General features: G+C 39.6%; 1 protein-coding gene across 4 annotated transcripts; it reads left to right on the top strand.

Annotated features, from left to right (window-relative positions):
- The first annotated feature begins 125 nt into the window (after positions 1-125).
- On the top strand, positions 126-27,763 carry smarcd3a (SWI/SNF related, matrix associated, actin dependent regulator of chromatin, subfamily d, member 3a). Of its 4 annotated transcripts, none has more exons than XM_058393913.1 (14): positions 126-454; positions 10,835-11,022; positions 12,353-12,442; positions 14,586-14,628; positions 15,402-15,524; positions 16,543-16,665; positions 17,152-17,247; positions 20,162-20,263; positions 21,385-21,546; positions 23,282-23,379; positions 23,453-23,588; positions 24,041-24,163; positions 24,554-24,655; positions 25,887-27,763. In XM_058393913.1, the coding sequence occupies exons 1-14, from the start codon at positions 443-445 to the stop codon at positions 25,938-25,940; spliced, it is 1,452 nt and encodes a 483-aa protein (XP_058249896.1). In that variant the 5' UTR covers positions 126-442; the 3' UTR covers positions 25,941-27,763. The 4 variants fall into 4 exon arrangements, with proteins under 4 accessions (XP_058249896.1, XP_058249894.1, XP_058249897.1 ...); XM_058393911.1 differs by lacking the exon at positions 126-454 and adding an exon at positions 4,383-4,645; XM_058393912.1 differs by lacking the exon at positions 126-454 and adding an exon at positions 9,659-10,364.
- The last annotated feature ends 100 nt before the right edge of the window (positions 27,764-27,863 follow it).

The following is a 27,863-nucleotide window of genomic DNA, read 5'->3' as shown; positions in this document are numbered from 1 at the left end:
AGGTCCATATTGGGATAATTTTCGTTCTGCTTGATAGTTTTTGCCCCCCTGTGACCCACTTAGGCTTTAACTCAGGTCAATATAAGAGTCATTCCTACTTTCCGGGCTTCAATAATGGGCAGCAGAGCAAAAGATAAGCAGTAGCCCGCACCTTCGTCACCATACATGACGGTAGTTTGACGACGGTCCCTTAAACCGTGCGCTCATTTGCGCATGCGCATCTATTCTGCCGCACCGCACGCCGCTCTCCTCCACACAGGGCCTTCCTCATCAGCATCCCATCCCACCATCCACACAGCTTTACCTCCCTGAGGAGCAGCAGGAGGAGGAGGAGGAGGAGGAGAAGAAGGAGGGAGCCGCCGACAATCCGTCTGAAAGCAGGCAAGAAAGAAGTTGCCGGAGACGGACACCAGACTAGAGAGTGCATCTCAAACTTACCACGATGGAAAGAAAGGTAGGAGCACAAAACATCTGCATCCATTCTAACCATCACCCTCCCTTTCCAAAACCCTGCGCTTTCTCTCTATCCGAGCTTTGCTGAAATATAGTCACGACGGCATACACACACACACACACACACACACACACACACACTCACTCCTATAGGCCTCTGCTGCGATGTAGAAAACGTTTCTGTATCCTCAGAACTGCTGCACGTCTTCATCTTCATCCAGGTGTTACCTGAGACACCGACAACACATCTGTATAACGCTGATTGTTTTTTTTCCTCACACACCTCCTATCATTATTAATCACACAGCATGTTATTGTTTATGATGTAGAGAAGCAGCCCGACTCTCAGGATGGTCCACTTTGTACTGAATTTACAGAAAGCAAGTTTATTATAAAAATGAAAACAGGAGCTATGTGTTTTGTAAGTGTAAGTTTGCATGGCAGAAATTCACTGTGCGCCAAAACTTGTGGCTGAGGATTCAGGTCCTGATGGAAATCACGTCGTAGATTCATTGGACTTTAACATGATCATGTTTACAACATTCACTTTTTATCAGCGTTCATTTAACCTGAAATAAACTTGCTATTTCTCTGTTTCTGTTTACCTGGTGTACCATAACAGAAATTTTGTTCAATTTTATTTCTATAGCTTTTACCAATGGACGTAAACCCAAGACATAAATTATTACACTTAAGTTTATTCCTATAATGAGCAAAATCAGAGGTGAGGGTCACAAAGAAAATCCAGCTTAAATGATATTAGAAGATGCTCCAACCTTTCTTAGAAGATATCTTGAGAGGAACCATCCTCATCTGGGTGACACTAGGTAATGTGATTATAAATCATTTCCCTTCTATAACTGTGTACTATACAGTCAAAATTGTGTAATAAAGGAAATCCACTCTAACAGCCAGAATGGATAAATTAAGAATAAATAACTTTTCCTAAAATTTAGATGATCTACGACGATGTTTGTTATAATACTAAATCATTTTCTGTGAATATAAAATGCAGTGGAAATGTTTCTTCCTGTATTCAGGCTTCTGCAGGACGTTTCAGACAAATGCGCTGCTAGAGAGAGTAATAATTAGGATCAGTAACCAATTTCACAGCACAGGCTTATACTTCAGCGCTGTTTAAATCTTACACAAGGTCAGAAGATGTTGATTAGTTTTCCATAACTGCATCTCTGACAGTAGTTCCAGCTTCAGAGCAAATCTCAGGCTTACATCACAGCGCTCCTTATCCAATACCTTATCATTTCTATAGTAACAGCTACTTTACTGCGACTTGGCCGGAATGTGGACGTTCCACTAAGTTAAGCCTTCTAAAATAGGGGTGGATATGTGTTGTTAATAAATATAATTTTTTTTAAAAATGTCTGTATTAAATATGGCACAGAGTTCTATATCCATATATTTAACATTTATAAGATGACTCTAGTGTCAGCACTTCGTAACAGTCCATTTAAAAAGGCTTTGCGGTATCTTGATAACATGACAAGCTCATTGAAAGAGAGAGAGAGAGAGAGAGAGAGAGAGAGATGAGAGGAGGGCTGGTGAATGAGCGATGTGAGTAATAACAGGAAATAACTCATCTGGTGGAGTTTCCACAATATTAAATATAACTATAAATGGTCATTCATGAATAAACAAATGTAGGAAATGATTTGTCAAAGTGTGATTGGTTAAGAGGAATAATTTCTTCCGCATATGCTTTTATACAGTAGGAAAATAAACAGTGATAAGAGCACTGGACTGAGTCTGATTATCCATCCGTCCATTCCTGCTTTATTCCTAATTAGGGTCACGGGGGTCTGCTGGAGCCTATCCCAGCACATTGGGCAAAAGGCAGAGGTACACCCTGGACAGGTCACCAGTCCATCACAGACAACCACACCTATTGGCAATTTAGAATTACCAATCAACCTAATGTACATGGTTTTGGACTGTGGGAAGCAACCTACACAGGGAGAACATGCACACCACACAGAAAGCCCCCTGCCTGTTCAAACCTGGGATTCAGACCCAGGACCTCCTTACTGTGAGGCAACAGCGCTAACCACTAAGCCACTGTGCTGCCCTGTTTCTGAACACTCAAACAAAAATAAATGATGCCTGAATGTATTCCTCATCTCAGGTGTACACACTGACTAAAGGGTAGTGTAAAACCCATCAAGCTGATTGATTACTAATACAATTATGCTGAAACGGATTCTGATAAATGCGCCTTTAAATGAAACGACAACTTGAGTGTGTAAATTGAAGACGTTGTGTTGAAGATTCTTTATTTTTTTGTATGAAAAATAGCCTTTTCAAAGCTTTTCCACATGGTGGTGCTGTTGAACAGGTAGTAGTAAACTGTGAATTTTCATTCATGAGCGCTGTTTGCTGTCTGTCAGTAGACCCCTGTAGCTACCACTTATTATCATCAGGTTTAGGAGAAACAGTAAAGAGAAGCTGACGTCACATCACCTGCGTCTGAAACAGTTCAATCTGAAAAGATGCATTAATGCAGTGAAATGCAGCGTGTCAGCTCTCGGCAGGCCTCAGACACGGTCGAGGTCTTTGTGAAAGCTGGGTTCCCCCCTCCAGCACCCCTCTGTGCTCTGAATGAATGGGACATCGCCACTCTAGTGTATGGGTTTATGGGGGCCCTGTAAGGGGGTCTCTGGCACACTCATACTCCTGGCACACTCATGTTCCTCTTTGCAACATTTGATTTTTCTGCCTCTATTGATTTATTGACTCATCTTTGTGCTGTGCTTCTGGTTTCTCAGAAATAGAAAAGGAGTAATGAGATATTCCCTGTTTGCAGCTCTCCTAACACTTATTGTATTTCATGCCGGGAATGTTATTACCCGCAGATACACTATAGCTGGTCATTTTTTTTGTAGCTAAATATGTAATGATTGGTATATCAGTAGAAAACTACCATCCTGTTTCTCTCTCTCTCTCTCTCTCTCTCTCTCTCCCTTAAACACACATGTACCTTGATCTCATCTCATGCAATTGCTTGCATCCAGCCCCACACCACATTTGGATTTTCTGGTAGTTTAATACATGGGTTAGGGTTAGCCTGGCAAAAGCAGCACAGTGTATATGTTGCATTTTATTTTAGCATCCTGCCATTTCAGTATTATGTGTTATAGTTAGTAATATTATCCGTGCCATATACAGAAAGATGGTGTGAGGAAGCGTTTTAATTTTGGCCCAAGGTACAAGGGCTAACTGAATTGGGTTGATGAGAATGAAAATCAAATCATAGGCTATGGCGTTCATCAGATTTCATCCTGGTTGAACTGTTAAGGAAAGGTTTTGGAGGAATAGCTCAGCAGGCAGCTGAGAAGACAAATTTCAACACCATTAGACACTTCGGGTTGGATTCGCTTTTCATTTGCCAGCATTTATATATACTGTAAAACAAACTGAAGAAGTAGGGACGAAAAAGTACGGAAATTTTTGTCTGGATTTTGAAGACAAAGCGTTAAGGTTTTTATTTAAACACCGCACGCTAGCGTTGATATCATTATAGAGCTGCTGGACACTAAAACTCATTTCATAGAGAACACAGAGGATTAATGACTAATAAAAATCTGCAATCATGACAGTACTGAATCATTCACTCCATAATGAAGACAGATACACGAGGCTGTAGTAGTCTCATGTTTTCGGCCAGCAACAGCCCACTTGTCAGTCCCCCAGTCTCTTTCTGTCTCTTTCTCTTTCTCTCTCTCTCTCTATCTCTCTCTTTCTCTCTCCTTCTCTATCCACTGAGAATGTGAGAAGGAGCTATGATAAAAATGAGGAAAGTAGGCAGGGTAAGAGGGAGGGAAAGAGAGAGAGTGGAACAGTAGGCTGGACTTTGGCCACACGCTAACATGCTTTGAGAGTGAGAGAGAGAGAGAGAGAGAGAGAGAGAGGGGGAACATTTGGGAGAAGAGAGGAGAAGAGAGACAGAGCGGGAGAGTGAAGGAGGGCGGGAGCGCTCTCTTTTGGAGGAGAGCGAATGTGGAGCGGATAGAAGGGGAGGCGGACGGGGAGAAGAAGCTAGTAATACAGACAACAAAAGAACAATCGTGGGGGGGTGAAGAACAAGGGGGGCTTCTGCACAATGGCCACGGAGGATTCTGCTGGTGGCGCTCGCAAAGCCACCAAGAGTAAACTGTTCGAGTTTCTCGTCCATGGAGTGGTGAGCCAGCCAGCTTAGACCGTGTGTGTGTGTGTGTGTGTGTGTGTGAGCATGCTGCATGTGAATGCATTCTGGAGACAGGCACAGTACTGGCAGCATTGCAATGCAGAGGTTTCATTGCTAATTTTATTGAGAGATGATGATGATGATGAGGAGGAGGAGGAGGAGACGGGGTAGTGAGGGACAGCTGCTGGTGCAGGTCACTGTGATGAAGTGGTGGAGAAGTGCGCAGAAACTGATTCAGTTACAGAAGCCAGTATTATGCTAATTAATGTTGTATTGTCCGGCACTGACACTAAAGTCTGTGTAGTTCATCAGCATGTTGTTTTCTATCATTTCAATCAAAAACTGATTGTTAAATCTTAGCGATTTGTGTCGTATTTTTTGTGCTGGGTCTCAAAAACTCTCCTGCAGTACCAACCTTATTACAGTGAACTGAAGCCAGCTGTAAAATTCCAGCATTACACATTATCTTTGGTTTGTGGGTTTGTTTGGGGGTTTTTTTTTTCCCTTCACTTTTTTCCCCCTAAATGAATCTCTAATTTCATTGGAATCATTTCTCTGCACCAGCCGTCGGAGAAAGCGTAGGATCTGAAAAGTGAATAAATTGCATGGGGAAAGTTCAGCCAGGACTAGATATTAGTAGCGAGTGAGCCAGGCCTCAGCGCTGCTGCACAGAGAGGTTTCTGGTTTCGCCCGGCAGACTGCACCTCCTCTGTTTAGTCTGCTCCGAGCATAAACTTTTCCACTGAGAGTTCTCGCCCGGCTTACAATCATGCTGCCCGCACCAGCGTTCGATGAATCATTGGGCAATCTGACTACTTTTGTGGCAGCATAATAAAAAAAAAAGTGTAGTCAGATTTCAGTGCTATTTAGGAAATGCTGATTTAATTGTGGATTTGCAGTCGTCTGTACGTGAGCGTGGAAGTCAGTCGCGTTAGCATTTTCATGCTTGTGCAGATTCTGTTGTAATGCTGTTTGTAATGTGTTGGAATTTTGTTCTCTGCCATCATTAATCATTAATTTTGCTGAAACATCCTTTCCTTTTGTTTCATACATGACCAGCTAGATATATCTGTGACTGTCAGAAGCACCATTATATTCCACCATCCCAGAACCATATTAAACCGCTAAACAGCCAGTTTCTTCACAGTAGATAAAGTTATGTATTCTTTCATACTTTTCGCCCTTCCATCCAAAAGATACATCAGTATATGACGCTCACACACGCGTACCTTGTCGACAAAAAGAAATTCCGAAGATTACAAAAGCTTTTCAGTATAAGCATAGCCGCGGCTTGACGACAGGGAGATCTTCACGTCTTTGTGAGTGCCTTGCTGTCACTCTCACTGCTGTGCCAGGTTCGTACTTCTTAAGACCTTGATTTAGTTTGGTAAGAGGCCGTGTGTGTGAAAATGTGAGTGCAAATATCCATTCTCAAATGATGTGCCGTCCTGTGAGAGCCACAAATGCAAACACGACTAGGACTGGCTTTTTCTTATAACTATTTGATCGGACGAGTGCTTTAGACTTCCAGCTTTCTTTTACCGCGTAAAATCAGTCATGACGCTGGTTTGCTTTAAGATGAAGTCTTTCTGTTTCATTTTGTCTGGGTGTATGCTGAGATGTGGGAAACGCGAAGAAATAAAATTTATATCATGATCAATTATACGTCAGTGCAGTTTTCTGGGATATCCAGGGTGTTGTGAAGTGGTTTTATAACACTGAATTGAAATCATAAAATTATCATTAATTATCTGTTTTTTAGTTTATGGTTTTCCTCCTATTCAGTGTTAAGAAATATCTTCTTGAGCATATTAAAATCATACTCAGGCAGTGTCTCAATCAGCCCCTAGTTCCGGAGTCAGGGCACTGATCAGGGAGTTGGACATTTTAAGTGTTCTCTCTCTCTCTCTCTCTCTCTCTCTCTCTCTCTCTCTCCCTCTCTCTCTCTCTCTCTCCCTCTCTCTCTCTCTCTCTCCCTCTCTCTCTCTCTCCCTCTCCCCCGGCTCTTAATTGCAAAATCCTTCAAGTGCACTGGAATGTTCGCTCCCACAATGCACCACAAAAACCAGGGAGCATCAAGCCTTATTATATTTTCTAACTGGAAATAATGTCATAGTTTTTAAAAAAACCTCCCAGCCAACTTTATCTACAAATATAAGCAGCTTGTTATTGTTGTAGTTCTCAAATAATGACTTGATTTTTAACTTTATCTTTATACGCTTTGTTTAAGTGTTTGGTTTAAAAAGCCCACTAGCTTGCCTATTGTCCTGCTTGAAGTGCCATGAGAGAGACATATGTGATTAAGCTAACACATTTATATGAGAGATAAAACTTAAATATTTAATGTTTGGGTTTTTAGTGACCGATGAGGAAATGAGAATGTCACCAGAAATTGCGTCAGTGTCCCAACATGTAGTGAGTCAGGGTCCTTAGCAGTGCCCTAACCAGCGTGCACGATATACTGATTCATATGACCTAGGGAGCTAGAGCTCTGATTGGGACACGCCCTTTTTTCGTCAGTGTTATGCTGCCAGAAAAAAACCCTATATCGTATAATAGATAATGCGGTTTAATGTTTTGGTATGTCACGGTGCCATAGATTGGAAATAACTCTAAAAGGTCTGTTTAGTGAAGTGATGTTAAGATTTATCCACATAGATTTTTGTATGCTTTTTGTATATTAATGATAATGTATTGGGTTCAAGATGAATGATTAGAAATAAAATAACCTAGATCACTACAACAGCATAGGATATACATACTCTACTTGTTAGAAATCTAAACTTGCAGCAATTATTGACTTTCCTGTTCGAGTTGGTTCCTGTTTACTGAAAAGCAGAAAAGCGTGGTATGTGTTAGTGGTGCTTCATCATTAGTTCTATTTCTGTAATGAGCCTTCAGTGGTAGCCCGGTGCTGTTCCTGATGCCCGCCCCAAACCTCCCTCGGTGCCTCAAACTTCTGCTGCGACCTTGAGAGTTGTTGCCACTTCATGCTGTGTCCACATGTTCATGTCCCATTGCTCCTTGCCCTCCCGCAGGCAGTGGGATTGGATTGACCCAGGAATGCCTGGGGTTCAGCCTACTTTGGGAAGGGTGAACGGGTCAGGACGGGAGGGTCACTCCACCAGGTCTGGCAGAGGTGCACTATGGAGAGCACAGGAGCTGTGAGCTTTGGCTCCGGTTCCTAACGTTTTCACAGCTTCTCTTGACATCCTGTGAGTTGCAGTGACTTTGAGATGCTGTATGAGTCATACGTGACTAATTTAGCCATTCAGTATTTTGTATTCAGTTTTTGTGTAGGTGACTTTTCAGAAATCAGGAAGAAATGGGACCAGTAATGGCTCTTCTATAATTCACTGTAAAAAAAACAATAAAACTCTGCTAGCTTTTTGGCTGAAGGAAGAATGTAGTCTTTCCAAACCAAAGCCATCTTTCAGGATGAGTAAAGATTAACTTTAAAGCACAGGAATGTTGAGGATTTGTAGATTTGGTGACAGTGAATTTGATGAAAGAATCTGCTGCAAAATGACAGACATGAATGAGACCCTGACCAGGATAAAGCTCATTCAAAATATGAATGAAGGGATTAGGGAGAAATCTCTATCTATCTATCTATCTATCTATCTATCTATCTATCTATCTATCTATCTATCTATCTATCTATCTATCTATCTATCTATCTATCTATCTATCTATCTATCTATCTATCTATCTATCTATCTATCTATCTATCTATCTATCTAAAGAAATCACCCCAATACAGGTATATATCTATGAGTAGATTAGGGAGAAATATCTGTCTGTCTGTCTATCTATCTAAAGATATCACCCTAATCCAGGTATATATCTATGAGTAGTTTAGGGATTAGGGCGAAATCTCTATCTATCTATCTATCTATCTATCTATCTATCTATCTATCTATCTATCTATCTATCTGTCTGTCTGTCTGTCTGTCTGTCTGTCTGTCTGTCTGTCTGTCTGTCTGTCTGTCTATCTATGTATATGGTTGTATAGATAAATAGGTAGATAGATAGACCTGCTTATTCATACAATTATATAATCAGCGAGTGCAATGCATGAATCATGTAGATGCCAATCAATCAGAGAGTGATTTTAGCTGTGGTTGTTAGTACCAGAGGGGTTGTATTGAAAATGGTGCGAAAAACAAAAATCATCCTGTGTGTGAAACACCTTGGTGATGAGAGACGTCAGAGGAGAATGACCAGACTGGTCTGGTTTTTCGCACCATGCTGTGTAAACTCTAGAAACTGTGGTGTGTGAAATTTCCAGGAGATCAGCAGTTTCTGAAAAACACAAACCAGCCCACCTGGTACTGACATCCAGTCTCAGGATTGATCTGAACATTAACCGAAGCTCTTGATCTGTATTTGCATGATTTTTGTGTTGCCACATGACTGGCTGATTAGAAAACTACACAAATGTACGAGTGTTTTTAATTCCTAATTCTGTTTAGTTTCCATCTCCACCCGCATCCTTTCAATGGTCTGTTCCCTGACTGTGTGCGTTCACCTGTTCTGTGTTAGTCTGTTTGTCTGCATTGACTCATGTTCATGTTTTCCTATGTGATCAAGCTGCCTGTGTCTCAACCCTTGCATCATATTCTAGCTACATTAGCTGTAATAAAGATTATATCAAGTTTGTGCACTTGTATCCTCCATCACATCCAAATGTTACACAGATTTTAGGTTTTGGCCTACAATACTTATTCCTTGTTCTTATAACAAAACAAAATGAACACACAATATGTTGTATTGAATGTATTGGTAGTAAATTTATTACACTGTATTATAATTTGATCAGATTAGCATCAATCCAAGATTCTTTATGTATTTATTATTGTTTCTTTGGACGTGTGAATCAAATATATGGAGTAACGTATCATAAACACTAGGGGAAAAGTGTCTCACAGAGTTTCTTGTATGGTTACAGCTTCCCTTGCTGTAAAAATATGTATGACTGTAAATATACTCAAAACATTTACTGAGCTAATCAGACTATGAAACAGTAGCGTCGCTGTACGGTTGGTTGGTGTCACCAGTCTGACTTTGCTTAAGCTGTAGTGTGATCCTGCTTCAGTCTTGCTGCAGCTGTTGTTTCTGAAATGACAAGCACAGGTGTGTGAGGCCATGGCCTAGATCAGTGCTCCACAGCGGAAGGGCAATACATGTCTGCACTCCACAGCTCTCACAGGACACCAGTGAAACTACACTGAAACTGTAGAGCTCTACAGTGTGCTGTGTATATGTGCACGTATATTCCATTGTAGCAAGCATACATGATTGAATGCTGTAAGAAATTACAGAGTGCCTCAACCCACACCACCGTGCTCATCAGAAAGAGCTGATTCCCAAAAAGGCTTACATATCATACAGAAATACACTACCGCTCAAAAGTTTGGGATCACTCAAAAATTGTATTGTTTTCCAAGGAAACACAAATGAAATTAGTCTGAATAGAAAATATAGCAAAAGAACAGGACATGCTGACATGTCAGAGTTAGAAATAATGATTTTGATGGAAATGATGAATGTTTTCTTCAATCAAAAAAACCACCTTTACAGCCTGGGCATTCTAGCGGTCAATTTTTCAAGATAATCTGATGAGATTTCACCCCATGCTTCCTGGAGCATCTCCCACAAGATGGAATGGCTGATGGAGTCTTCCTCCGTAGCTGAAATCAAGCTGAAATATGCAAGTGGTCCCAAACTTTTGCGCCGTAGTGCATGTTTAATTTTTTTTCTGTATAGTATTTTCACATTGGCTTAAAGCAGCATTATTAAATATACCAAGCCAATGTGTACGTGAACGTGATTGCCATTTAAAAACATCCGTCTAGATGATCGTATCACCCGACCATTTGGTTTTATAACAAATGGTGAAACTCACTTAAATTTCAAACAGGAAACACTGTATAAAATGTTTGAGCAGGATTTGTCCTGTGTTCTTTTTGGCTGCGATGAACCCAAAGTACTTCATGTATTTTGTCACTGCTACACTGCAATAAACTTCTTCTATATTAAGATCTTCGACGCCCTCCTTGTTTTATATTTCTTACACTGTTCAGCAATTTCATATTCAAATAACATATGTACATGCATTGGTAGTTCATAGATAGCGCTCTCTCTCTCTCTCTTAATGACTTGTTGTTTCTGTCCCCACAGCGTCCAGGTATGACCTCAGGGGCACGGATGCCCCATCAAGGTGCCCCTATGGGTCCACCCGGCCCCCCGTATGGAGGAACACCCCCAATTCGTCCGGGAATGCCCAACCCCACCCTGGACCCAAATCGCAAACGGCCCACCACCACTCCACCAGTGCAAGCCCCGTCTGTTCAGAACCGGCCTAGAAAGTGAGTACCATTCACTTCCTGAATCTACACAACACAACATGAGTAGACTCCATGCTCAGAATGAAGAAAAGTGTCTTGTCTTTTTTTGAATCTGAGGTTCAGAAGAGGGTTAGTTATCATCAGCTTTTATCCTGACATGAAAAGAGCAAGAGGTCTGGTAGTATGATGGCAGCTTTCACAATTTTATGATGATCTGTAGCCTTATTTGTTATTAACCTCCATGTGTCCTCTTCTATTCCTGCACCATCTAGTGACCAGAATGAGCATTAGTGCTTTAATGGAAACAGCAAGTGGATCTAGTATTGTGGGTGCCATTTAATTATAGTACATTAAATATTAAGGCTAAAATTTGCCTTTAAATTCCACCATCATCTGTTTGTGACTAATTTCTGTGTTCTTCAGTATTTGTCATGCTCAGCATGTCTGTCTACCAAGTTTTTGTACTGCTAACGTTTGTGTGTTAAAACATTACACCTCTTTTTTTTTCCCACAAATCCTGTTTTAACTCTAGTATTTTATTTTTGATTACAGTAGTCAAGGAGAAAAACTCAACAGAATTAACACCCAGACCAGTCAAAGTCCTTTTGAGAGCAAGTGGTGTAAGCCTGAGACTCTCCAATGAAGACATGCCTTCACTGTGTAGCACATATTATACCCTGAACCTTATACATTCATGTCCAAGGTTATATCTAGTCATTACCTGCTCTTTCAGTGACTGCTTGTCCTATAGCTTTTCTGTAAAACCAAATGCTGACGTTTAAAACACTGGTAGAAGCTGGTTTATCATTGCATTCAAATGTAAAGTCTATGAGTATATGAGAAAAATATTTTTTCTAACCTCTTTAAATACATTAGTTCAGAATACTGAAGTCAGGAACATAATCACATTTTTTTCCTAGCTGCACTGGCTCAATATTCTGTTATTATACAAGTCCCACACTGACTACAATGTCCTCTTTATGAAGTTTAAAGCTTTCAGTGGTTTGGCTGGGGTATATCTTGCTGATCTCCTGAAGCAGTATATCCCATCACATGTAGCTCACTCAGCTCAGTCCTGCTGTTAGCCTGAAGGATAGCAAGATGTTTGCTTAAACATTCATAGAGCATAGTGTTCCGTAGAGCATGAGGAACTCTACATAGGTCCTGATTAAAAGCATACTTACATTGTTGAATATACTTTTTAGGATTTGAAATAATCCTTTGTCGTACCATAAACACCTTCTCCTGTCTGTGTAAATTACTTTGCAGTTTTGGACTTGGAACTTATATATAAAGAAAGAGTTTTACTATTTAATATATTTAATTAGAGTCACTAAATTTCAACCTATAGGAAACCACTGGGATTCCAAGGAGCCAATGAGGTTTCTGCAAGACCACTGGACTTACGAGAGGTCCAGTCTGAGCCAGCAATTGGATCCAAGTAGGCGGTTGACTATGCTGCATGTTAGACTGAGTTTGTGGTTGATTTTCACTTTGCTTAGTAGATGATAGCATTACTAGCATTATATGGTCCCCATGCATGTATGCACTCCTGATAGTACCATATGGAGTGAGGTTGATACTCTACTATTCTTCTTCCACTCCCCAAAAATGCTCTCAGTCACAAACAATTGTTTTTAAGAGAATGAACACAATCTCCTAGTATGCATGTTAGATATAATATACACCTGCCCTTGACTTAGCCATGGATGCCAGTTGCATGGTCTTCTTTAGTGCACAAACATAGCCGATTGACTGCATCTGCTGGAGGTTCCTACTTCCCTAAAAGGTTCCTTTATTCTTCTTCATCTCACATACAGTCTTTACCTAGAATTTTAGCTGCCTGGTTTTCTTATGGAGCTATCATCCATCCACACTAATTCCACATCCCTTTTCTTTATGGTTCCCAACCTCTGCAGCCCATTCAGCCTGTCCCAGAGGAGCTCTGTGGTCTGGGGTGGGAGTGAAGGGCTATGGGAAAGTTTATCTATACCCAGGGGTAAATGATTGTAGACACACATTTCCGCCATCAGGGGACCAGTATGTTTCCCACTGATACTGTAGGAGTTTAGGGTTGTAAAAGTGGGGCTTGTTGTTTATGGGGGTTGTGTGTTATGCTGTGGCGTGAAGAAAGAAGTGGTAAACTGGACCAGTAAGCCACATACTGGTCCAAATGAAGGATGTGCTGTGGGTAGCGACCTCCCAGGGTCCCGGGAGGTTTGATCCTGAGCTTGAGTTACTCTCTGGATCATTGTCCTTATAGGTTTTTCTTCCTGTTTCTCCTTTTCTCACAAAAATATGATATTTCTATATAATGCCATCACACCAAGGCTGTTTTTGTGGCACCACAACCCTACTCAGTTTAAAGTAGTTGTGTTTTATTTCATCATGTTTCCAATCATGTGTCCTGTCTTCTTTAAACACTCTTCCTTCACCATCACTTGTTGTGTTCTTTGATCAGACTAGAGAAAATGTGTCTAAATGTCTGTAAAAAACCTCTTTCCTTTCTCTCCGAGATGACTTCAGGTAAATAACTGACATAAATTCATGTTTTTGTGAACTGTTGAAATAGCAGTGGACCTCTGGTGTAGAGAATAATAAATGTATGGAGAAAAAATATATCAATAAGAGTGGGATAATAACACTGCTTCAGTGTTTCAGTGAGTCACCGAACCACTGTTTGATGCATAGTCTAATAAAAATGCTGAGAGTTGGTAATCAGGGGGTTCATCATCATTTCCTAATGTGAACCAGGACAAGACACATGACATAGGTGCTCTATATGGTTAAAGGTCAGGAGATAACGACCACACTGGGACATGATGTTGGTTATCTGTTCTGCCAGATTACTAAAAGCCTGTTAGCTCTGAAAAGACCAAGTGAAAGACCCAGTTTGCCACTTTTTCTTGCAATATAACCTTTGAATTAAGCTCCCAATGAGATGTCAATCCAGTAATATTAGCATGTTTCAGTGTGCAGCTTTTTTGTTATGCATACAGAAAGCCTTAAATTAATTGAACAGCTTCCTGTAATGTGTATTGTATAAAAAAAAAAAAAAACCCAACAGAGATCCACGGCTTTTGCTCTGGATCAAAAGTGTGAAAAATAAATTAAGAAAAAGCTTCCTGCAGGAGAGAGTATAAAGAGAGGACAAATTGGCTTTGCTTCAGTCGCTCCTTGCGAATTCAGCATCATATTGTATCTGCATGAGTTTCAGTGGATGCACACATTTGCAAGGATATGAACGAACACCTCTCAAATCTCCAGAATTGCTCTCAATATCTCACTTCCTTACACCTTTCTACTTTTCATCCTTCCAATCTCTCTCTCTGTTTCTCTCTCTCTCTCTCTTTCACAAAAACACACTCGTACTCTCTCTCTCTCTCTCTCTCTCTCTCTTTCACAAACACACACACACATGCACAGCTGGAACAATTCTGGACGGGTCCCAGTTATTCAGCAGATGGCCTGTGGACTCTGCTATCAGTCACCATAGTAACATGCTTTTTTCTCTCTCTCTCTCTCTCTCTTTCTCTTTCTCTCTCTCCCTCTTTCTTTCTGTCCCTTTTTTCCCCCATCCGTAGTGCCAAGAGAAGGAAAATGGCAGACAAGATTCTCCCTCAGAGGGTGAGGTGCATCACTGTGGTTATTCTTTCTCTTTTTTTGTCTGTGTCTTGAATTGTTTTTGTTTGTTTGTTTTTTTAATATGCGCCAAGTCAACGGAGCAGGTAAATCCGCTGGAAGGGAGGGAATTTGGGGTCCAATGCAGGAATGTGTGCTGTAACAAAAGCAGCTCTCCTGCCTTCAGCAGTCTGTGAGGTTTTGAGTTTTTGGGGTGTGTAAATGGTGCGCTGAGAGCTCAGGTAGAGGTGGCACAGTAAATAAAATGCCACACCGAAAGCTGGGAAATGTGCATCTCTGGCATAGTACTATTACTGAAAAATGAATGACAGGATGATTTTGGTCCCGTGGTTATTTAGAATGCATATTCTGTCTTCTTTACACTTTATTTTTATCTTTACCAAGAGCACTAGACGCTGTGGGTTTATTGTGCTTCTGAATGATGCAACACAATGAAAAATCTTGAACGTGTTGAATAACAAGGATTGTTCCTCTGTGTAAGGAAAGGGCATTATTATTTTTTTTTTTTTTTTTGGCTCGGTTTCAGTGTCTGGTAGGTTCCGCTAACAGCACTTAGTTGATTAGTTAATTACGGGGAGAGTAATAAGAAATGTCACCTCCAGAGAACTTCACCCGATCTGTTTTCGAAAGCAGTTAGAGTCATTCGAGAGGGATAATAAAAGGATATATTCATAACATGCTGCAGTTAGGGCAATGAGATATTAATGGCCTCTGTCATCATCTCCATCACTCATTCATTTGTCACTTCATGCCATTAGATCCGTGAGCTGGTGCCCGAGTCACAGGCGTACATGGACCTTTTGGCTTTTGAGCGCAAACTGGACCAAACGATTATGAGGAAGCGGGTGGATATTCAGGAGGCCCTCAAGCGACCAATGAAGGTGCGTGATGATTATCACTGACATGCTTGAGATTTTAAAGATTCCAATTCGATTCACTTTTATTTTATTTGTATAACACTTTTAACAACAAAGCAGCTTCAATTCAGGATATAAACTATACATTTTATATTTTTCCCTAAGCAAAGCAAGTGCTGAAATATCTTAGAGATTTTTTTTTACCAATACAGCTGCTACTAGTTCTGTAAGTAAAATGTTAAAATTGTTAACTGAAGTAGATGCAGCGTGTGTCAGACACTTTTGATGGACAATTACCTCTGCACTTTAAGTCGTTATTAGGTAACAGTGAGGACTGCACTGATCTGATGAGTTCTGAGAGCTAGAATTAGGAGTGTACATATAGTTGACATTTACCCGGTTGTTGGTGTAGTAATTAGAAACACATTAATTATGATTTTTATTTAGTTTTATTTCTGTAGAGCTTTTAACAATGGTCACGAAGTAGCTTTACAGAAAAATCTACATTCCTGATATACATTTTAAATGTAAGTTTATCCCTAATGATCAAGTCAGAGGTGATGGTGGAAAGAAAAAAACTCCCTGGGACAATATGAGGAAGAAACCCAGAGAGGATCCAGACTCGTCTGGGTGACACTGGATAGAGTGTTTATAAAATAATAGATTTCTGTAACTGTGTACTTTATGGTCTAAAAAAGTGCAGTTGTGTAACCAGGTCTACTTTGTCAGATTTGATTTGTTTTAGATTGTATGCGGATGAATTAATTGTGTTTGCAGTGAGGATAAGACATTAGATTTCTGATTGGAAAGTCGTGAGGTTAAATCTCAGCATGGCCGAGCTGCTGCTACCGCTGGGCTCTTGTGCAAGGCTCAAGGCTGATCAGCTGTATAAAGAAAAATGAGTTAATGTAATTCACTCTGGATAAGATCGACTACCAAATGCTGTAGAAATGTAAATGTTACACAATATTACTTTTCATTATCACTCAATCGAGGAACCTGGATTAATATTCCCTTTATAAGCACTCTCAACTTCCTACAGCAAAAGAGGAAGCTCCGACTGTACATCTCCAACACGTTTAACCCGGCTAAACCTGACTCCGAGGACTCCGAGGGCAGCATTGCATCTTGGGAGCTAAGAGTAGAAGGCAAGCTGCTGGATGATGTGAGTGGAAACCAAACCTCACATAAAACCTCCGCATTTTTGATTTTTACACCATACTTTGGTGTTTATACTGGATGTTTCAGTTATGTTTGCTACACTCATTTATACAGTCATTTATTTGCATGTTGTTCTGTACGGATGAATTATTCAGGCTTTTTTTTTTTTATGTGGCTGATGTGAAAGGGCTGATATGACATTGGGTATTGAAAACACCATTGAGACTGCTTCAGTGTTTTTTAGCCTTGGAGAAATTTGAAAGAGAACAAGCAGTATGGTTTTTTTTTTTATCTGTTTTTTTATTTTTTATTTTTTTCTTTTATTCGTTTGCATGGTCTCTGTAAAGGACATTTTTTTCCCTATTTCTGCATTGTGCATTACTGATGTGCATGATGAGCAATCTGCTGATTTTTTAAGAGCGTGTGTATAAGTGTGTGTATAAATATATATGCTGAAATGCATACTATATTTTTTTCCCCTCATTATTAGCCTGGAAAGCAAAAGAGGAAGTTTTCTTCGTTCTTCAAGAGCTTGGTTATTGAGCTGGATAAAGACCTATATGGACCTGATAACCACTTAGTTGAGGTTAGAATCCATCTTTTCTTCATTCCTGCATAACTATGGCTATGGCCTTGATGCTGGCATTTATAAAAATAAATAAATAAATAAATATATAAGAAATGCATGTTTAATGTTTCGCAAATCATTACTAATCATACTAGGAGCAATTTCACCCTCGACAAAAATCAATAAAGAGGCAGATGATGCTTGGTAATGTTGCCTTTCCTGAGTAAATAGATGCTCTGAGATCAGACAGTTGATGCCTCTAAGAGTTACCCCATTTGTAAGACTGTGTTGTAGCACAAAGGACTAGATTAAATGTAGTTTAATGTAGTTAGACCCGAGAGACTCAATCTTAACCAAGCTCCTTTTTGGTATTTCCAAAAACTCAATAGAAAACAGCAAAACTCACAGCTCTTATGCCATTTCTTGGCATGTGTGCATCTGTGAGCTCATGAAGAGGATTTCTGACTTCCTGTATTAACATTCCCCCTTCTTAGCTTAGCAGCAGTACTATAATGGGGAGAGAATCTTCTTCTGGGTTCATTAATAATCTCAACCCAGTATCTGCCTCTATAGTAGATGATTTGTACACTTTAGGATCTTGTAGGTTGCAAGTCTTGCTCTCTACAAATCTTTATACACGCAGCTCTGCACTCGGGTTTCAGCAAGAAAACAGACTTTTGAACACGGGCACAATGAGCTTTTTGGAGCAAGATAAAGTCACTGGATCGAGAAACATTCACGGCATTGCGTCTTGAAAAGTTGTTAGAGTGTTTCCATAGCAATAAACCATTACATAAACCATTGCCCATGACACTTTGGAGCAGTGGAGAAACTCAGTTTCTCTCTCTTTTTCATTTCTTTCCTCTTTTTTTTTTTAATAATCTCAAGCCTATTGAATTGCAGTTTTATGTAACATGTAATATTTTTCTTATAATATGTCACATATTACAGATAATGTGTGTTACATTCCACTTCCACTCCTAACTTACTTATACACGTCCCGGATAACCTCCAGTCACCAGATAAAGAAAATAATAATATGCAAAAAAAAATAAAAACACTATACAAAATATGTAAGTAGCAATGGTGAATCAATTACATGTGTATATTTGGAACATAAGTGAGATACATAGATCTGCAGACAGGCGGCTGAAAAGTCAGAGACACACAGGCAGAAGAACAAACAAGTCGGCTAGACATTAGTAATGTGGCTTTTTAGTCTCTCAGGAAAATGTGATGTATTGGATGTTCTTTTTTGCACTGTTTTGAAATCTTGTATAAATGATATACATATTCATATTCCTTCAGATGTTTTGCTCATTGTGTGAGGTTTATAGCATTGTGGCATGAGTCAGTGCAGTATTTAATGACTTAAGAAGGAGAAACCCTGTGTCACTGGTGCTGTTAATGCACTTTTACTTTATATTTATGGATGTTTTAATATTTACAGATAGCTGATAGTTTATAGTCTGGACAATATGCTTCCCTGGAAGAAGTCTTCATTTCCCTGTTACAATGCTTTTAAACCCATTTCTTTACTTAGACGATGCCACGGTTTTGTGGGGGAAAAAAGTTTGTTTTTTTTCTGTGTGTGTGTGTGTATGTGTGTGTGTGTGTGTATTCACGGCACTTCAAACTGTCCTTGGTGCCTGCAGGTTTTTATCAAACCACATACCAGACTGAGGTGAGTAATAAAACAGTGATTTACCTGCCTAGAGAGGCCTTGAAAGATCATCCTGCGTCCAACAACGCTAAGTGAGTTTAGCTATGAGTCACTGGCATTATAATTGTGGGACCACTATACATCATGCCACAGGTAGTCATAGATTCGGCAAAAACATGTCCTTGGTATTAAAGAGTTTCACTTGAACGCTGGACAAACAGCATATCATCAAAAGCCATTATATTAATCATGGTATCTGTTAACTAGATCCACAGACATTCACAGTATTTGAATTATAACATGTTGTCCAAGGAAAGCAATCGAGGTTGATGACAGAAACATTGTGAGAGCTGTGAAGAATAACTCAAAAGAATAGTCAGAGACACCAAAACAAACTTCCCCAAGACAGGAAATATCACAATCCACAGTATGAAGAGGACCTTGAGAGCAGGAATATAGAGATCATATCACTAGATGTAAACCCTCATCAGCAGTTAGAATCATAAGAGAGATTAGAATTTGCAAAGAAATACAAAGAGAAGATCTGGAACCAAGATTAACCTCTACCAAAGTGATGGAAAGGCTAAAGTGTGGAGAAAGAAAGGATCTGCTCATGATCCAGAACATGTAAGCTCCTGCATGGTGGTGGTAGTGTCGTGGCTTGGGTTTGCTTGGCTGCTTCTGGAAGGGGATCACTAATCGTTATTGATGATGTAACATGATGGTAACTGCAGAATGAATTCAGAAGTCTACAGAAACATTCTGTCTGCTTATTTCCAGAGAAATACATTCAGTCTAATTTGTAGGGAACTTCATCATGCAGCAAGACAATGACCGAAAAACACGCTGCCAACACAACAAAGGTTTTAGACTGGATAAATCAATCAACAGAGCTTAACCCAAATGAGAAGCATTTCTCCCCCTATAAACAACAACAAAAAGAGGCTTTGAAAAACCTGGAAAAGCATCATTCCGCATGATGTCAATTTATATGATGCTTGATGCAGTTATCGCAAGCAAATGCAGCCAAATATTAAGTTTATTGTAATATACTTCAACAATACTTTTGCTCACCTCAAATTAAAAAAATCTGCCACTGAAGGTGCCATGCTCTGAGTTGTTTCATACAGCAAGATGTAAATATCAGCACAACGAAAATTTAAATTCTGATTGATCCCAAACGAAAAAGAATGGCGTTGGGCGTTCCAATACTTTTGACGGGGTTGTGTGTATAATTCTTTGTGTCTTGTACTCTCTTTGCTCCAACAGTGGCATCGCACTCCCACAACCCAGGAGACGGATGGCTTCCAGGTGAAGAGGCCTGGAGACGTGAACGTGCGGTGCACGTTACTCCTCATGCTCGATTACCAGGTGTGAGCCAGTAATCTACTACTGGATGATAGTATACATTACTCACCATTCAGTATCATCTAGGTTTGCTAATACAGATTGATACTAATAGTTTTGTAGGAACAGACAGTCAGCATTATCATAAATCACTTCCAGGGCTGTGTTAGTGTAGTGCTGAATGGTGCAAGACTACACAACCCATCGGGCCCTGCACATCACATGATCTTGCCACAGATACCGAGAAATATATAAACATACTCCAACATATAAATTAGATTAAAATTAAATGAATCTGGTGAACCTGTGATTTGTTATACTTAAATATTAATCTGGCCAATTAGCAGTTCATTTTGGATTGTCACGATTTCTCAGAGGAAAGTCAGGTATTTCTAAATGCTCACAGAATGCAGTAAATAAATTTGAGGTTCATCAGTGAGGCTACAATTGTGTAGTAAAATACTGGCCCTTGCTATACTGACAGGTGACCCTGCCTTCAAAACCTCACCTTTATACTGTACTTTAGAAGATGGCTGACTTCATGCTACAGTGTGTATGTACCATCTACCCAAAAATGTGGAGCATTAAGAGAACTGACTTCTAAGTAATGCCCCAGGTATCCATTATCAGAACATACTTTCAGTATCAGGGTATATGATTTAAGACATTCAGAGCTTATGGCGGATAGGAAATTTAAAGAATTTAAAGGTTAATCTCGAAAAATCAAACGTATGAATGAGGTGCTTGAAATCTTGGGTTGCTGCAAAGTTTTTCACAAAAGTAATTTTCAAGCTAAAGGCTTGTAATACTTGGAAATCTCGACTTATGCAAGAACGGAACTGAATTGTAATGGGCACATCATTAACTTAAGTGTTGATGGTTTTTAATGTGCAGTGAATGTGCAGTTTTTAATGGCTGACTGCTGCTCTGATAGCAAGTCTGTCAGTTTCTGGCCTCAAGTTTGCTCCCAGTCCCAGTAACGTTTTTTTTTTCTTTGCAGTCAAATTCACAGTCGCAAAGTCTAAGAAGAAAAATTCACTTTGTGAAGTAGGAATAAAGTTGTGTTGAAATGAAAACCACGTGCTATACTGCTGCATGATTTAGTGCTGGTCTTGTTCGGTGACTGTGTTTTCTCCTTCCTCAAGCCGCCTCAGTTTAAGCTGGACCCTCGGCTTGCTCGCCTGCTGGGCATCCACACACAGACGCGCTCCTGCATCATCCAGGCCCTGTGGCAGTATGTCAAGACTAACAAGCTGCAGGACTCCCACGAAAAGGAATATATTAGCTGTGACAAGTATTTCCAGCAGGTACTTCAGCACCTTTAACACTTAGTGTCTTGAAAAAATGACAGCATAATTATCCGTGTTCTTAAATGTATTACAGCATATATTGTGTCTGTTAAGCCATCTTTTGCTTTGATACATTCTTATGCTTCTCTTGAGTACACTGTAATGCAGTTCGTAGCTTTATGATTTATCCCAATGTGCACTTTGACCCCCACTAATGTTCTGTCTGGAGAACTATAGCATTATACCAAAGGGTCTCCAAAATCTAGATCAAAAGCAGACCGTGGGCAGATGTGGACAGATGTTACTTGGCCTGTAGTTTCTCTGAGGCAGCAGATAAAACACCATCCTTTTTTTTTCTCTCCCCCGAATGAATTTCCTGAATGATAGTATCTCATGGCTGCATAAAAAAGGAGCAAAGTTCACAGTATGAAGAGACGATTTCAAAAGTGCTGGAACCATGAATACTTTTTCATCGAGAGCAACAGCAAACATGTGCACAATGTATGTCAAAAGACAGTTGTGGTTATTTAATCTCATGAGAATTATTATGAAACTATTATGGCCATTGCAGAATATTCAGAGGGTGAGGGGACAGAAAATCTGAAACAGCTGGAAGCTGGAGTCCAGACTGTGCAGTGGTGGCTCAGACAGTTAAGGCTTTGGGTTGTTGATCGGAAGGTCAGGTTCAAAGCATTTCGCGATGGAAGATGAGAAGAAAGAATTTCACTGTGCTGTAATGTACACCGACCAGGCATAACATTATGACCACCTGGGCACCCCTGACTAGGGATAGCCCCATACGCAACAAACTGCGATGCACTGTGTATTCTGACACCTTTCTATCAGAACCAGCATTAACTTTTTGTGCAACAGTAGCTTGTCTGTTGGATCGGATCACACGGGCCAGCCTTCACATGCATCAATGAGCCTTGGCCGCCCATGACCCTGTCACTGGTTCACCACTGTTCCTTTCTTGGACCACTTTTGATAGATACTGACCACTGCAGACGGGGAACACCCCACAAGAGCTGCAGTTTTGGAGATGATCTGATCCAGTCGTCTAGCCATCACAATTTGGCCCTTGTCAAATCCTTACACATATCCCACCCACTAACAGGTGCCATGATGAGGAGATGATCAGTGTTACTCACTTCACCTGTCACTGTTCATAATGTTATGCCTGATCGGTATGTATGTGACATTTATTCAGAAGCAACTTTTCCTCCGAGCAAACATGGCACAGAACTATTAGTGTCTGCCACAGTGACTTTATATGGAAGACATTTCATGAACCGTTGAAAGAGTGCTTATATAAACTCGTTGTGTCATTTGTCCAGTAAGGAAGCACAAATTAACAAATGTATGGATGTCATCTTGTGTCTTACTTGTGTCTAACTAATGCTGCTACACTTACTATAAAATTAAATTCATGATATTGGAGCCCTCAGGGATTTGAATGCACATTTCTGCATTATACTGCTATTTCAGTAGTTAATATTCTATGTAATACTTTTCGGTTCATACTCAAGTCATTATTTTGCTTCCACTACTGCTTCATTACCTTTTAAGAAACATTAGGCCCAACTGCACTTGAAAAAATAAATAAAATCTGGCTGCTGGAGCACATTAGAATTTATGCTACAAATGAGCTGTGGCCACATGCATCATTGACATGTGCTTGAACTGACGATAAAACTGATGTTACCATTTCTAAACATGGCCTGATTTTGAAGTGCTTCTGTTCATGTTGCAGATCTTCGACTGCCCGCGTCTGAAGTTCAGTGAGATTCCTCAACGGCTCACTAACCTGCTGCTGCCCCCTGACCCCATTGTGATCAACCATGTCATCAGGTACTAAACTGAAACCTGCAGAGTTTTCATTGCATATTTTTTACAGTTAAGATATTATATATTTCTTTAACAGTGTGGACCCCAATGACCACAAGAAGACAGCCTGTTATGACATAGATGTCGAGGTGGACGATCCTTTAAAGACCCAAATGAATGGTTTTCTGCTCTCCACGGCGAATCAGCAGGAGATTGCATCACTAGACAACAAGGTCGGAAAACCTAGCAAGAGCTGTAATATCAAATGGTGCTGATTGGTGAGGAATAAAACACTGGGACATGATGATGATTTTCAAATAAACTAAACCTAACCCTAACCCATGTCCTAAAATCTTAATCTCTTAATACCACAGGTATTTAGTAACACTAACCATTTTATTTATAATAGAACAATGTTTTGTATGTTATCTACAGTTAAATGTCCATGTTGTTGATAGTATATTAAAATGAGATCAGTAAGTACCACCAACAATTCTGTCAGAACTGCTCAACATCATCCTCTGACCGATCAGAAACAAGAATGTGTCGCATTATAACTGTATGTGGTTTAATAACTGTTCTCGGATTTTCTATAAGACCTCTCAATGTCACTAACGGTGTCCACGGACGTGATTTACTCTTGAACTATTCAACATTTTGACACACGTTTCCGTGGTCTGCTCAGATCCATGAGACGATCGAATCCATCAACCAGCTGAAGATCCAGAGAGATTTCATGCTCAGCTTCTCCAGAGATCCCAAGGGCTACATTCAGGACTGGATCTGTTCACAAAACCGAGACCTGAAGGTAAGAACGCTGTTCTGATTACAGCCTATGGGACCATATACACACATTGTCTTTCGTTATAAAGTTCCGAATTTGAATGAAATGTAATTTTAAGAAATGTTTTTAATGATAATGTCTTAAATAGGGATTATTGTGGGAAAGTAAAGGTTCACACTAATCTGTTTCTGTTGAGGTTTTAAAATAAACTGATGTGGGTTGACAAGTGAACTAGCATAAAAATGCTTTTTTTTTCTCATTTGCAAAAACATTCAAAAATATACTTTTGTTCATTTAGCCTACTCTTATTTTCCTTTTCATTCATTTTAGGCTTGTTATAATTCATATAAACCTTCTGAATGTGATCAACTGTCAAATTGTAATAATCGCTAATAAAACTGTAATTGTGTATAGCTAATGACTGATGTGGTGGGAAACCCAGAGGAGGAAAGAAGAGCAGAGTTTTATAACCAGCCCTGGTCTCAAGAAGCTGTGAGTCGATACTTTTACTGCAAGGTGAGTGAATACTTGCACTCAAGGTAAAGGTGCTACACACTGACATGTGAGCGACGTGTCATGAATGTTATATTTTTTATGCATAACGTTCTGTTTTTATAGAAACAATCATTTTCATATAACACAATTCCCAAGACTAATATCCTGGAATGTACAGTACATTATCATACATGAAACTGAAGAAGAACTGAGGGCAAGAATCCTTTATTACAGCACAGTGGAATTCTTTTCTTCCCATATCCCAGCTGAGGAAGTTGGGGTCAGAGCACAGGGTCAGCTATGATGCAATGCCCCTGGACCAGAGAGGGTTAAGGGCCTTGCTCAATTGCCCAAAATTAGCAGCTTGGCTACCACCACTTCCCCAGATTGCTGTGCATGGTATCACTTAGAAAACATGAAAATAGCTTTAGATTGCAATTTACACCAACAGTTTTGCACTCAAGTCTCCATCAGTGAAGCGTTAAATGTAAACCGACTTCATGCTTTCATGCGCTTTTTTCACCATACACTACACAGATATAGAGGGGAATTATTTCTAATCACACTGTCTGGTGTCACTTAGGATGGTTTCCTTTCCTCTGAAGATTCTTTCTAATATCGTCTCAGGGAGTTTTTCCCTTGTAACAGTCTCCTTTGGCTTGCTCAAAAGGTATAAATGTAATATAATAATATAATATTTCTTTAAAGCTGCTTTGTGACAATGTCCATTGTCAACAGCTCTGTGTAAATATAATCGAATTGAATAGCACTACTTTACATTTCTAGTTCCACTGCATAGCCAAAACAGTGGAAATTCAATTTGATTTAATTCAGTTCGGTTCAGTCTTATTTTTACAGCCGTTTTAACAGTAGATCTAGATGTAGATTCATAATAGCAAACCTGAGAGACAACAGTGTTAAGGAAAAACTCCCTGAGACAACATGAGGAAGAAGCATTCAGTGCTGCTATGTTACATCAATCCAAAAATGTATTCTCCTTTAATCACAGTTCATTTCGTTTATTTGTTTGTTTGTGTGTATGTGTATAATTATTTGTTTTTTGTATGATTATTTTTTTTTTTTCTTTCACTATTATGTTTTGTTTGTGAATTTATTGATTTGTTTGTTTGTTTGTTTGTTTATTTATTTATTTATTTATTTATTTGCCATAATTATCAACTTAATTCTTATTACAGTGTTCTGAAATATTTTTTTTATTTTTTATTATTTTTCTTTTCTTTTTCAAAACCAGATCCAACAACGGAGACAAGAACTCGAACAAGCCTTGGCAATGCGCACCACTTAAATCCTTCACCAATTTGGAGCAAAACCTACCAGCACATTTATTTTCAGAATAACGTTGGGAATTTTAATTTAGTGAACAATCTCCAGCATACCGGACAATTTTCCCAGTATCCTTGAAGAATAGAAAACACTACTGGCAACTGGCACTATTTGTTATTTATTGGACAGTTTGTACATGGCATTACAGTTCAGTGTTGAGTTTGTAAGTATTATCTTGGGGAAAAAAAGACTTTTGTGGAAAATTCTTAAGCCACAAACCAGAGTAAAACAAAGCCAAACATTTTAATGGCTGCACAAAAATTTGAGAAACGTCTCTTTGTGTGTGTGTGTGTGTGTGAGAGAGAGAGAGAGAGAGAGAGAGAATGAGACTGAATGTTTTGTACTGCAAAATATTGCCTCTTTTGTCTAAAAATAAGTTTAATCTTTGGATAAGAGAGCAAGAAATGTGTACTGTGAAGTTCCACTTTTTATGTTTGTCACAGTGTTTGATATTAGTGTATGTGTGTATGTGTCAACGGTACTGGACGTGTTGCGTATCACTTTACATCCTGCTTTATCTTTCTATTACAATCGACTGTGTGTCCATGAACTGAAAGCACTGTGTAACCATTTCTCTATAGGGCATAACAGAACGTTTACTACGACTGAGGCTTAGATCACCAGGCTAGAAAGAAGCAGATTTGGATTTCACTAGAATATAGATGTCATGCTTTCACATTTCTTTCACAATCACTCCGGTGACGTGAGCACATGTGAGGTTTGCTATTTTTAATTTCCCTGTACTGTCATGATCGGCGATTTTACATATCATTTTTGTCAATGGCTCTAGAATACGGCCTTATTGTCAGACATTTGTTCTACTCACACCGGTGCATGTTGCATGAGAACATACAGGCCTGTTTTTAGAAAACAGCTCAGCATGAATCAGTCAGCGTTGTAACTCTGTTGCCTTAAAAGCTTACTGAGGATGCAGATTTAAAAAAAAAAAAAAAAAAGCATTTACCAAAGTGTAGGACAATTTTATTTTTTATCATTATTATATGTTTATTTTGGGTAGATAAGGTCATATGCATACACCTGAGTTCAAGAGAGTGCTGATAATGATGGCATTACCTTATTACCTGTGAGTTGGATCAGTCACAGCTTAATGTGGTCTAAAATAGTCACCGATCAGGCATAGCATTATGACCACCTGCCTAATATTGTGTTGGTCCCCCTTTTGCTGCCAAAACAGTCCTGACTCATCGAGGCAGGGACTCCACTAGATCCCTGAAGGTGTGCTGTGGTATCTGGCACCAAGATGTTAGCAGCAGATCCTTTAAGTCCTGAAGGCCCCATCTCGCAACTTACAGGACTTAAAGGATACTTTTGATAGATACTGACCACTGCAGACCGGGAACACCCCACAAGAGCTGCAGTTTTGGAGATGCCCTGATCCAGTCATCTAGCCATCACAATGTGGTCCTTGTCAAAATGGTGCAAATCCTTACGCTTGCCCATTTTTCCTGCTTCTAACACATCAACTTTGAGGTCAAAATGTTCACTTGCTGCCTAATATATCCCACTAACAGGTGCCATGATGAGGAGATCATCAGTGTTACTCACTTCACCTGTCAGTGATCATAATGTTATGCCTGATCTGTGTACAGTATAAGGTATATTGGTGTGTTGTGGCATTAAAACAGCTACAAAATTGAATGTCAATCCTATTCATTCTGGGACACCAGGTCCTGTGATTTTTCTAAGAATGTTCTTTATTTATAGTAATAAAAACTGTGTTCTCATGTTGCAAACATTTGTAAATGAATAAATGCATTTGTTTCATCACTGTATGTGAAATGATTTACTGGACTACTTTGCTGTCTCCTATCATATGGGCACGTTTTAAATTTGTCAAATATTCTTATTCTTAAAGATTTTAAAA

The sequence above is a fragment of the Hemibagrus wyckioides genome, linkage group LG07, assembly GCF_019097595.1.
Source record: "Hemibagrus wyckioides isolate EC202008001 linkage group LG07, SWU_Hwy_1.0, whole genome shotgun sequence".
Lineage (NCBI taxonomy): Eukaryota > Metazoa > Chordata > Actinopteri > Siluriformes > Bagridae > Hemibagrus > Hemibagrus wyckioides.
Note: the sequence above shows the minus strand (reverse complement) of the source record. Positions and strands in the feature narration are given on the sequence as shown.

Bases quoted from the DNA above. Each gene is read 5' to 3' on its own strand.
- smarcd3a (XM_058393911.1), top strand. From the start codon at position 4,568: ATGGCCACGGAGGATTCTGCTGGTGGCGCTCGCAAAGCCACCAAGAGT. The intron at 14,629-15,401 runs GTGAGGTGCATC...TCATGCCATTAG, and splicing joins ACAAGATTCTCCCTCAGAGG to ATCCGTGAGCTGGTGCCCGA. The intron at 17,248-20,161 runs GTTAGAATCCAT...TTGCTCCAACAG, and splicing joins CTGATAACCACTTAGTTGAG to TGGCATCGCACTCCCACAAC.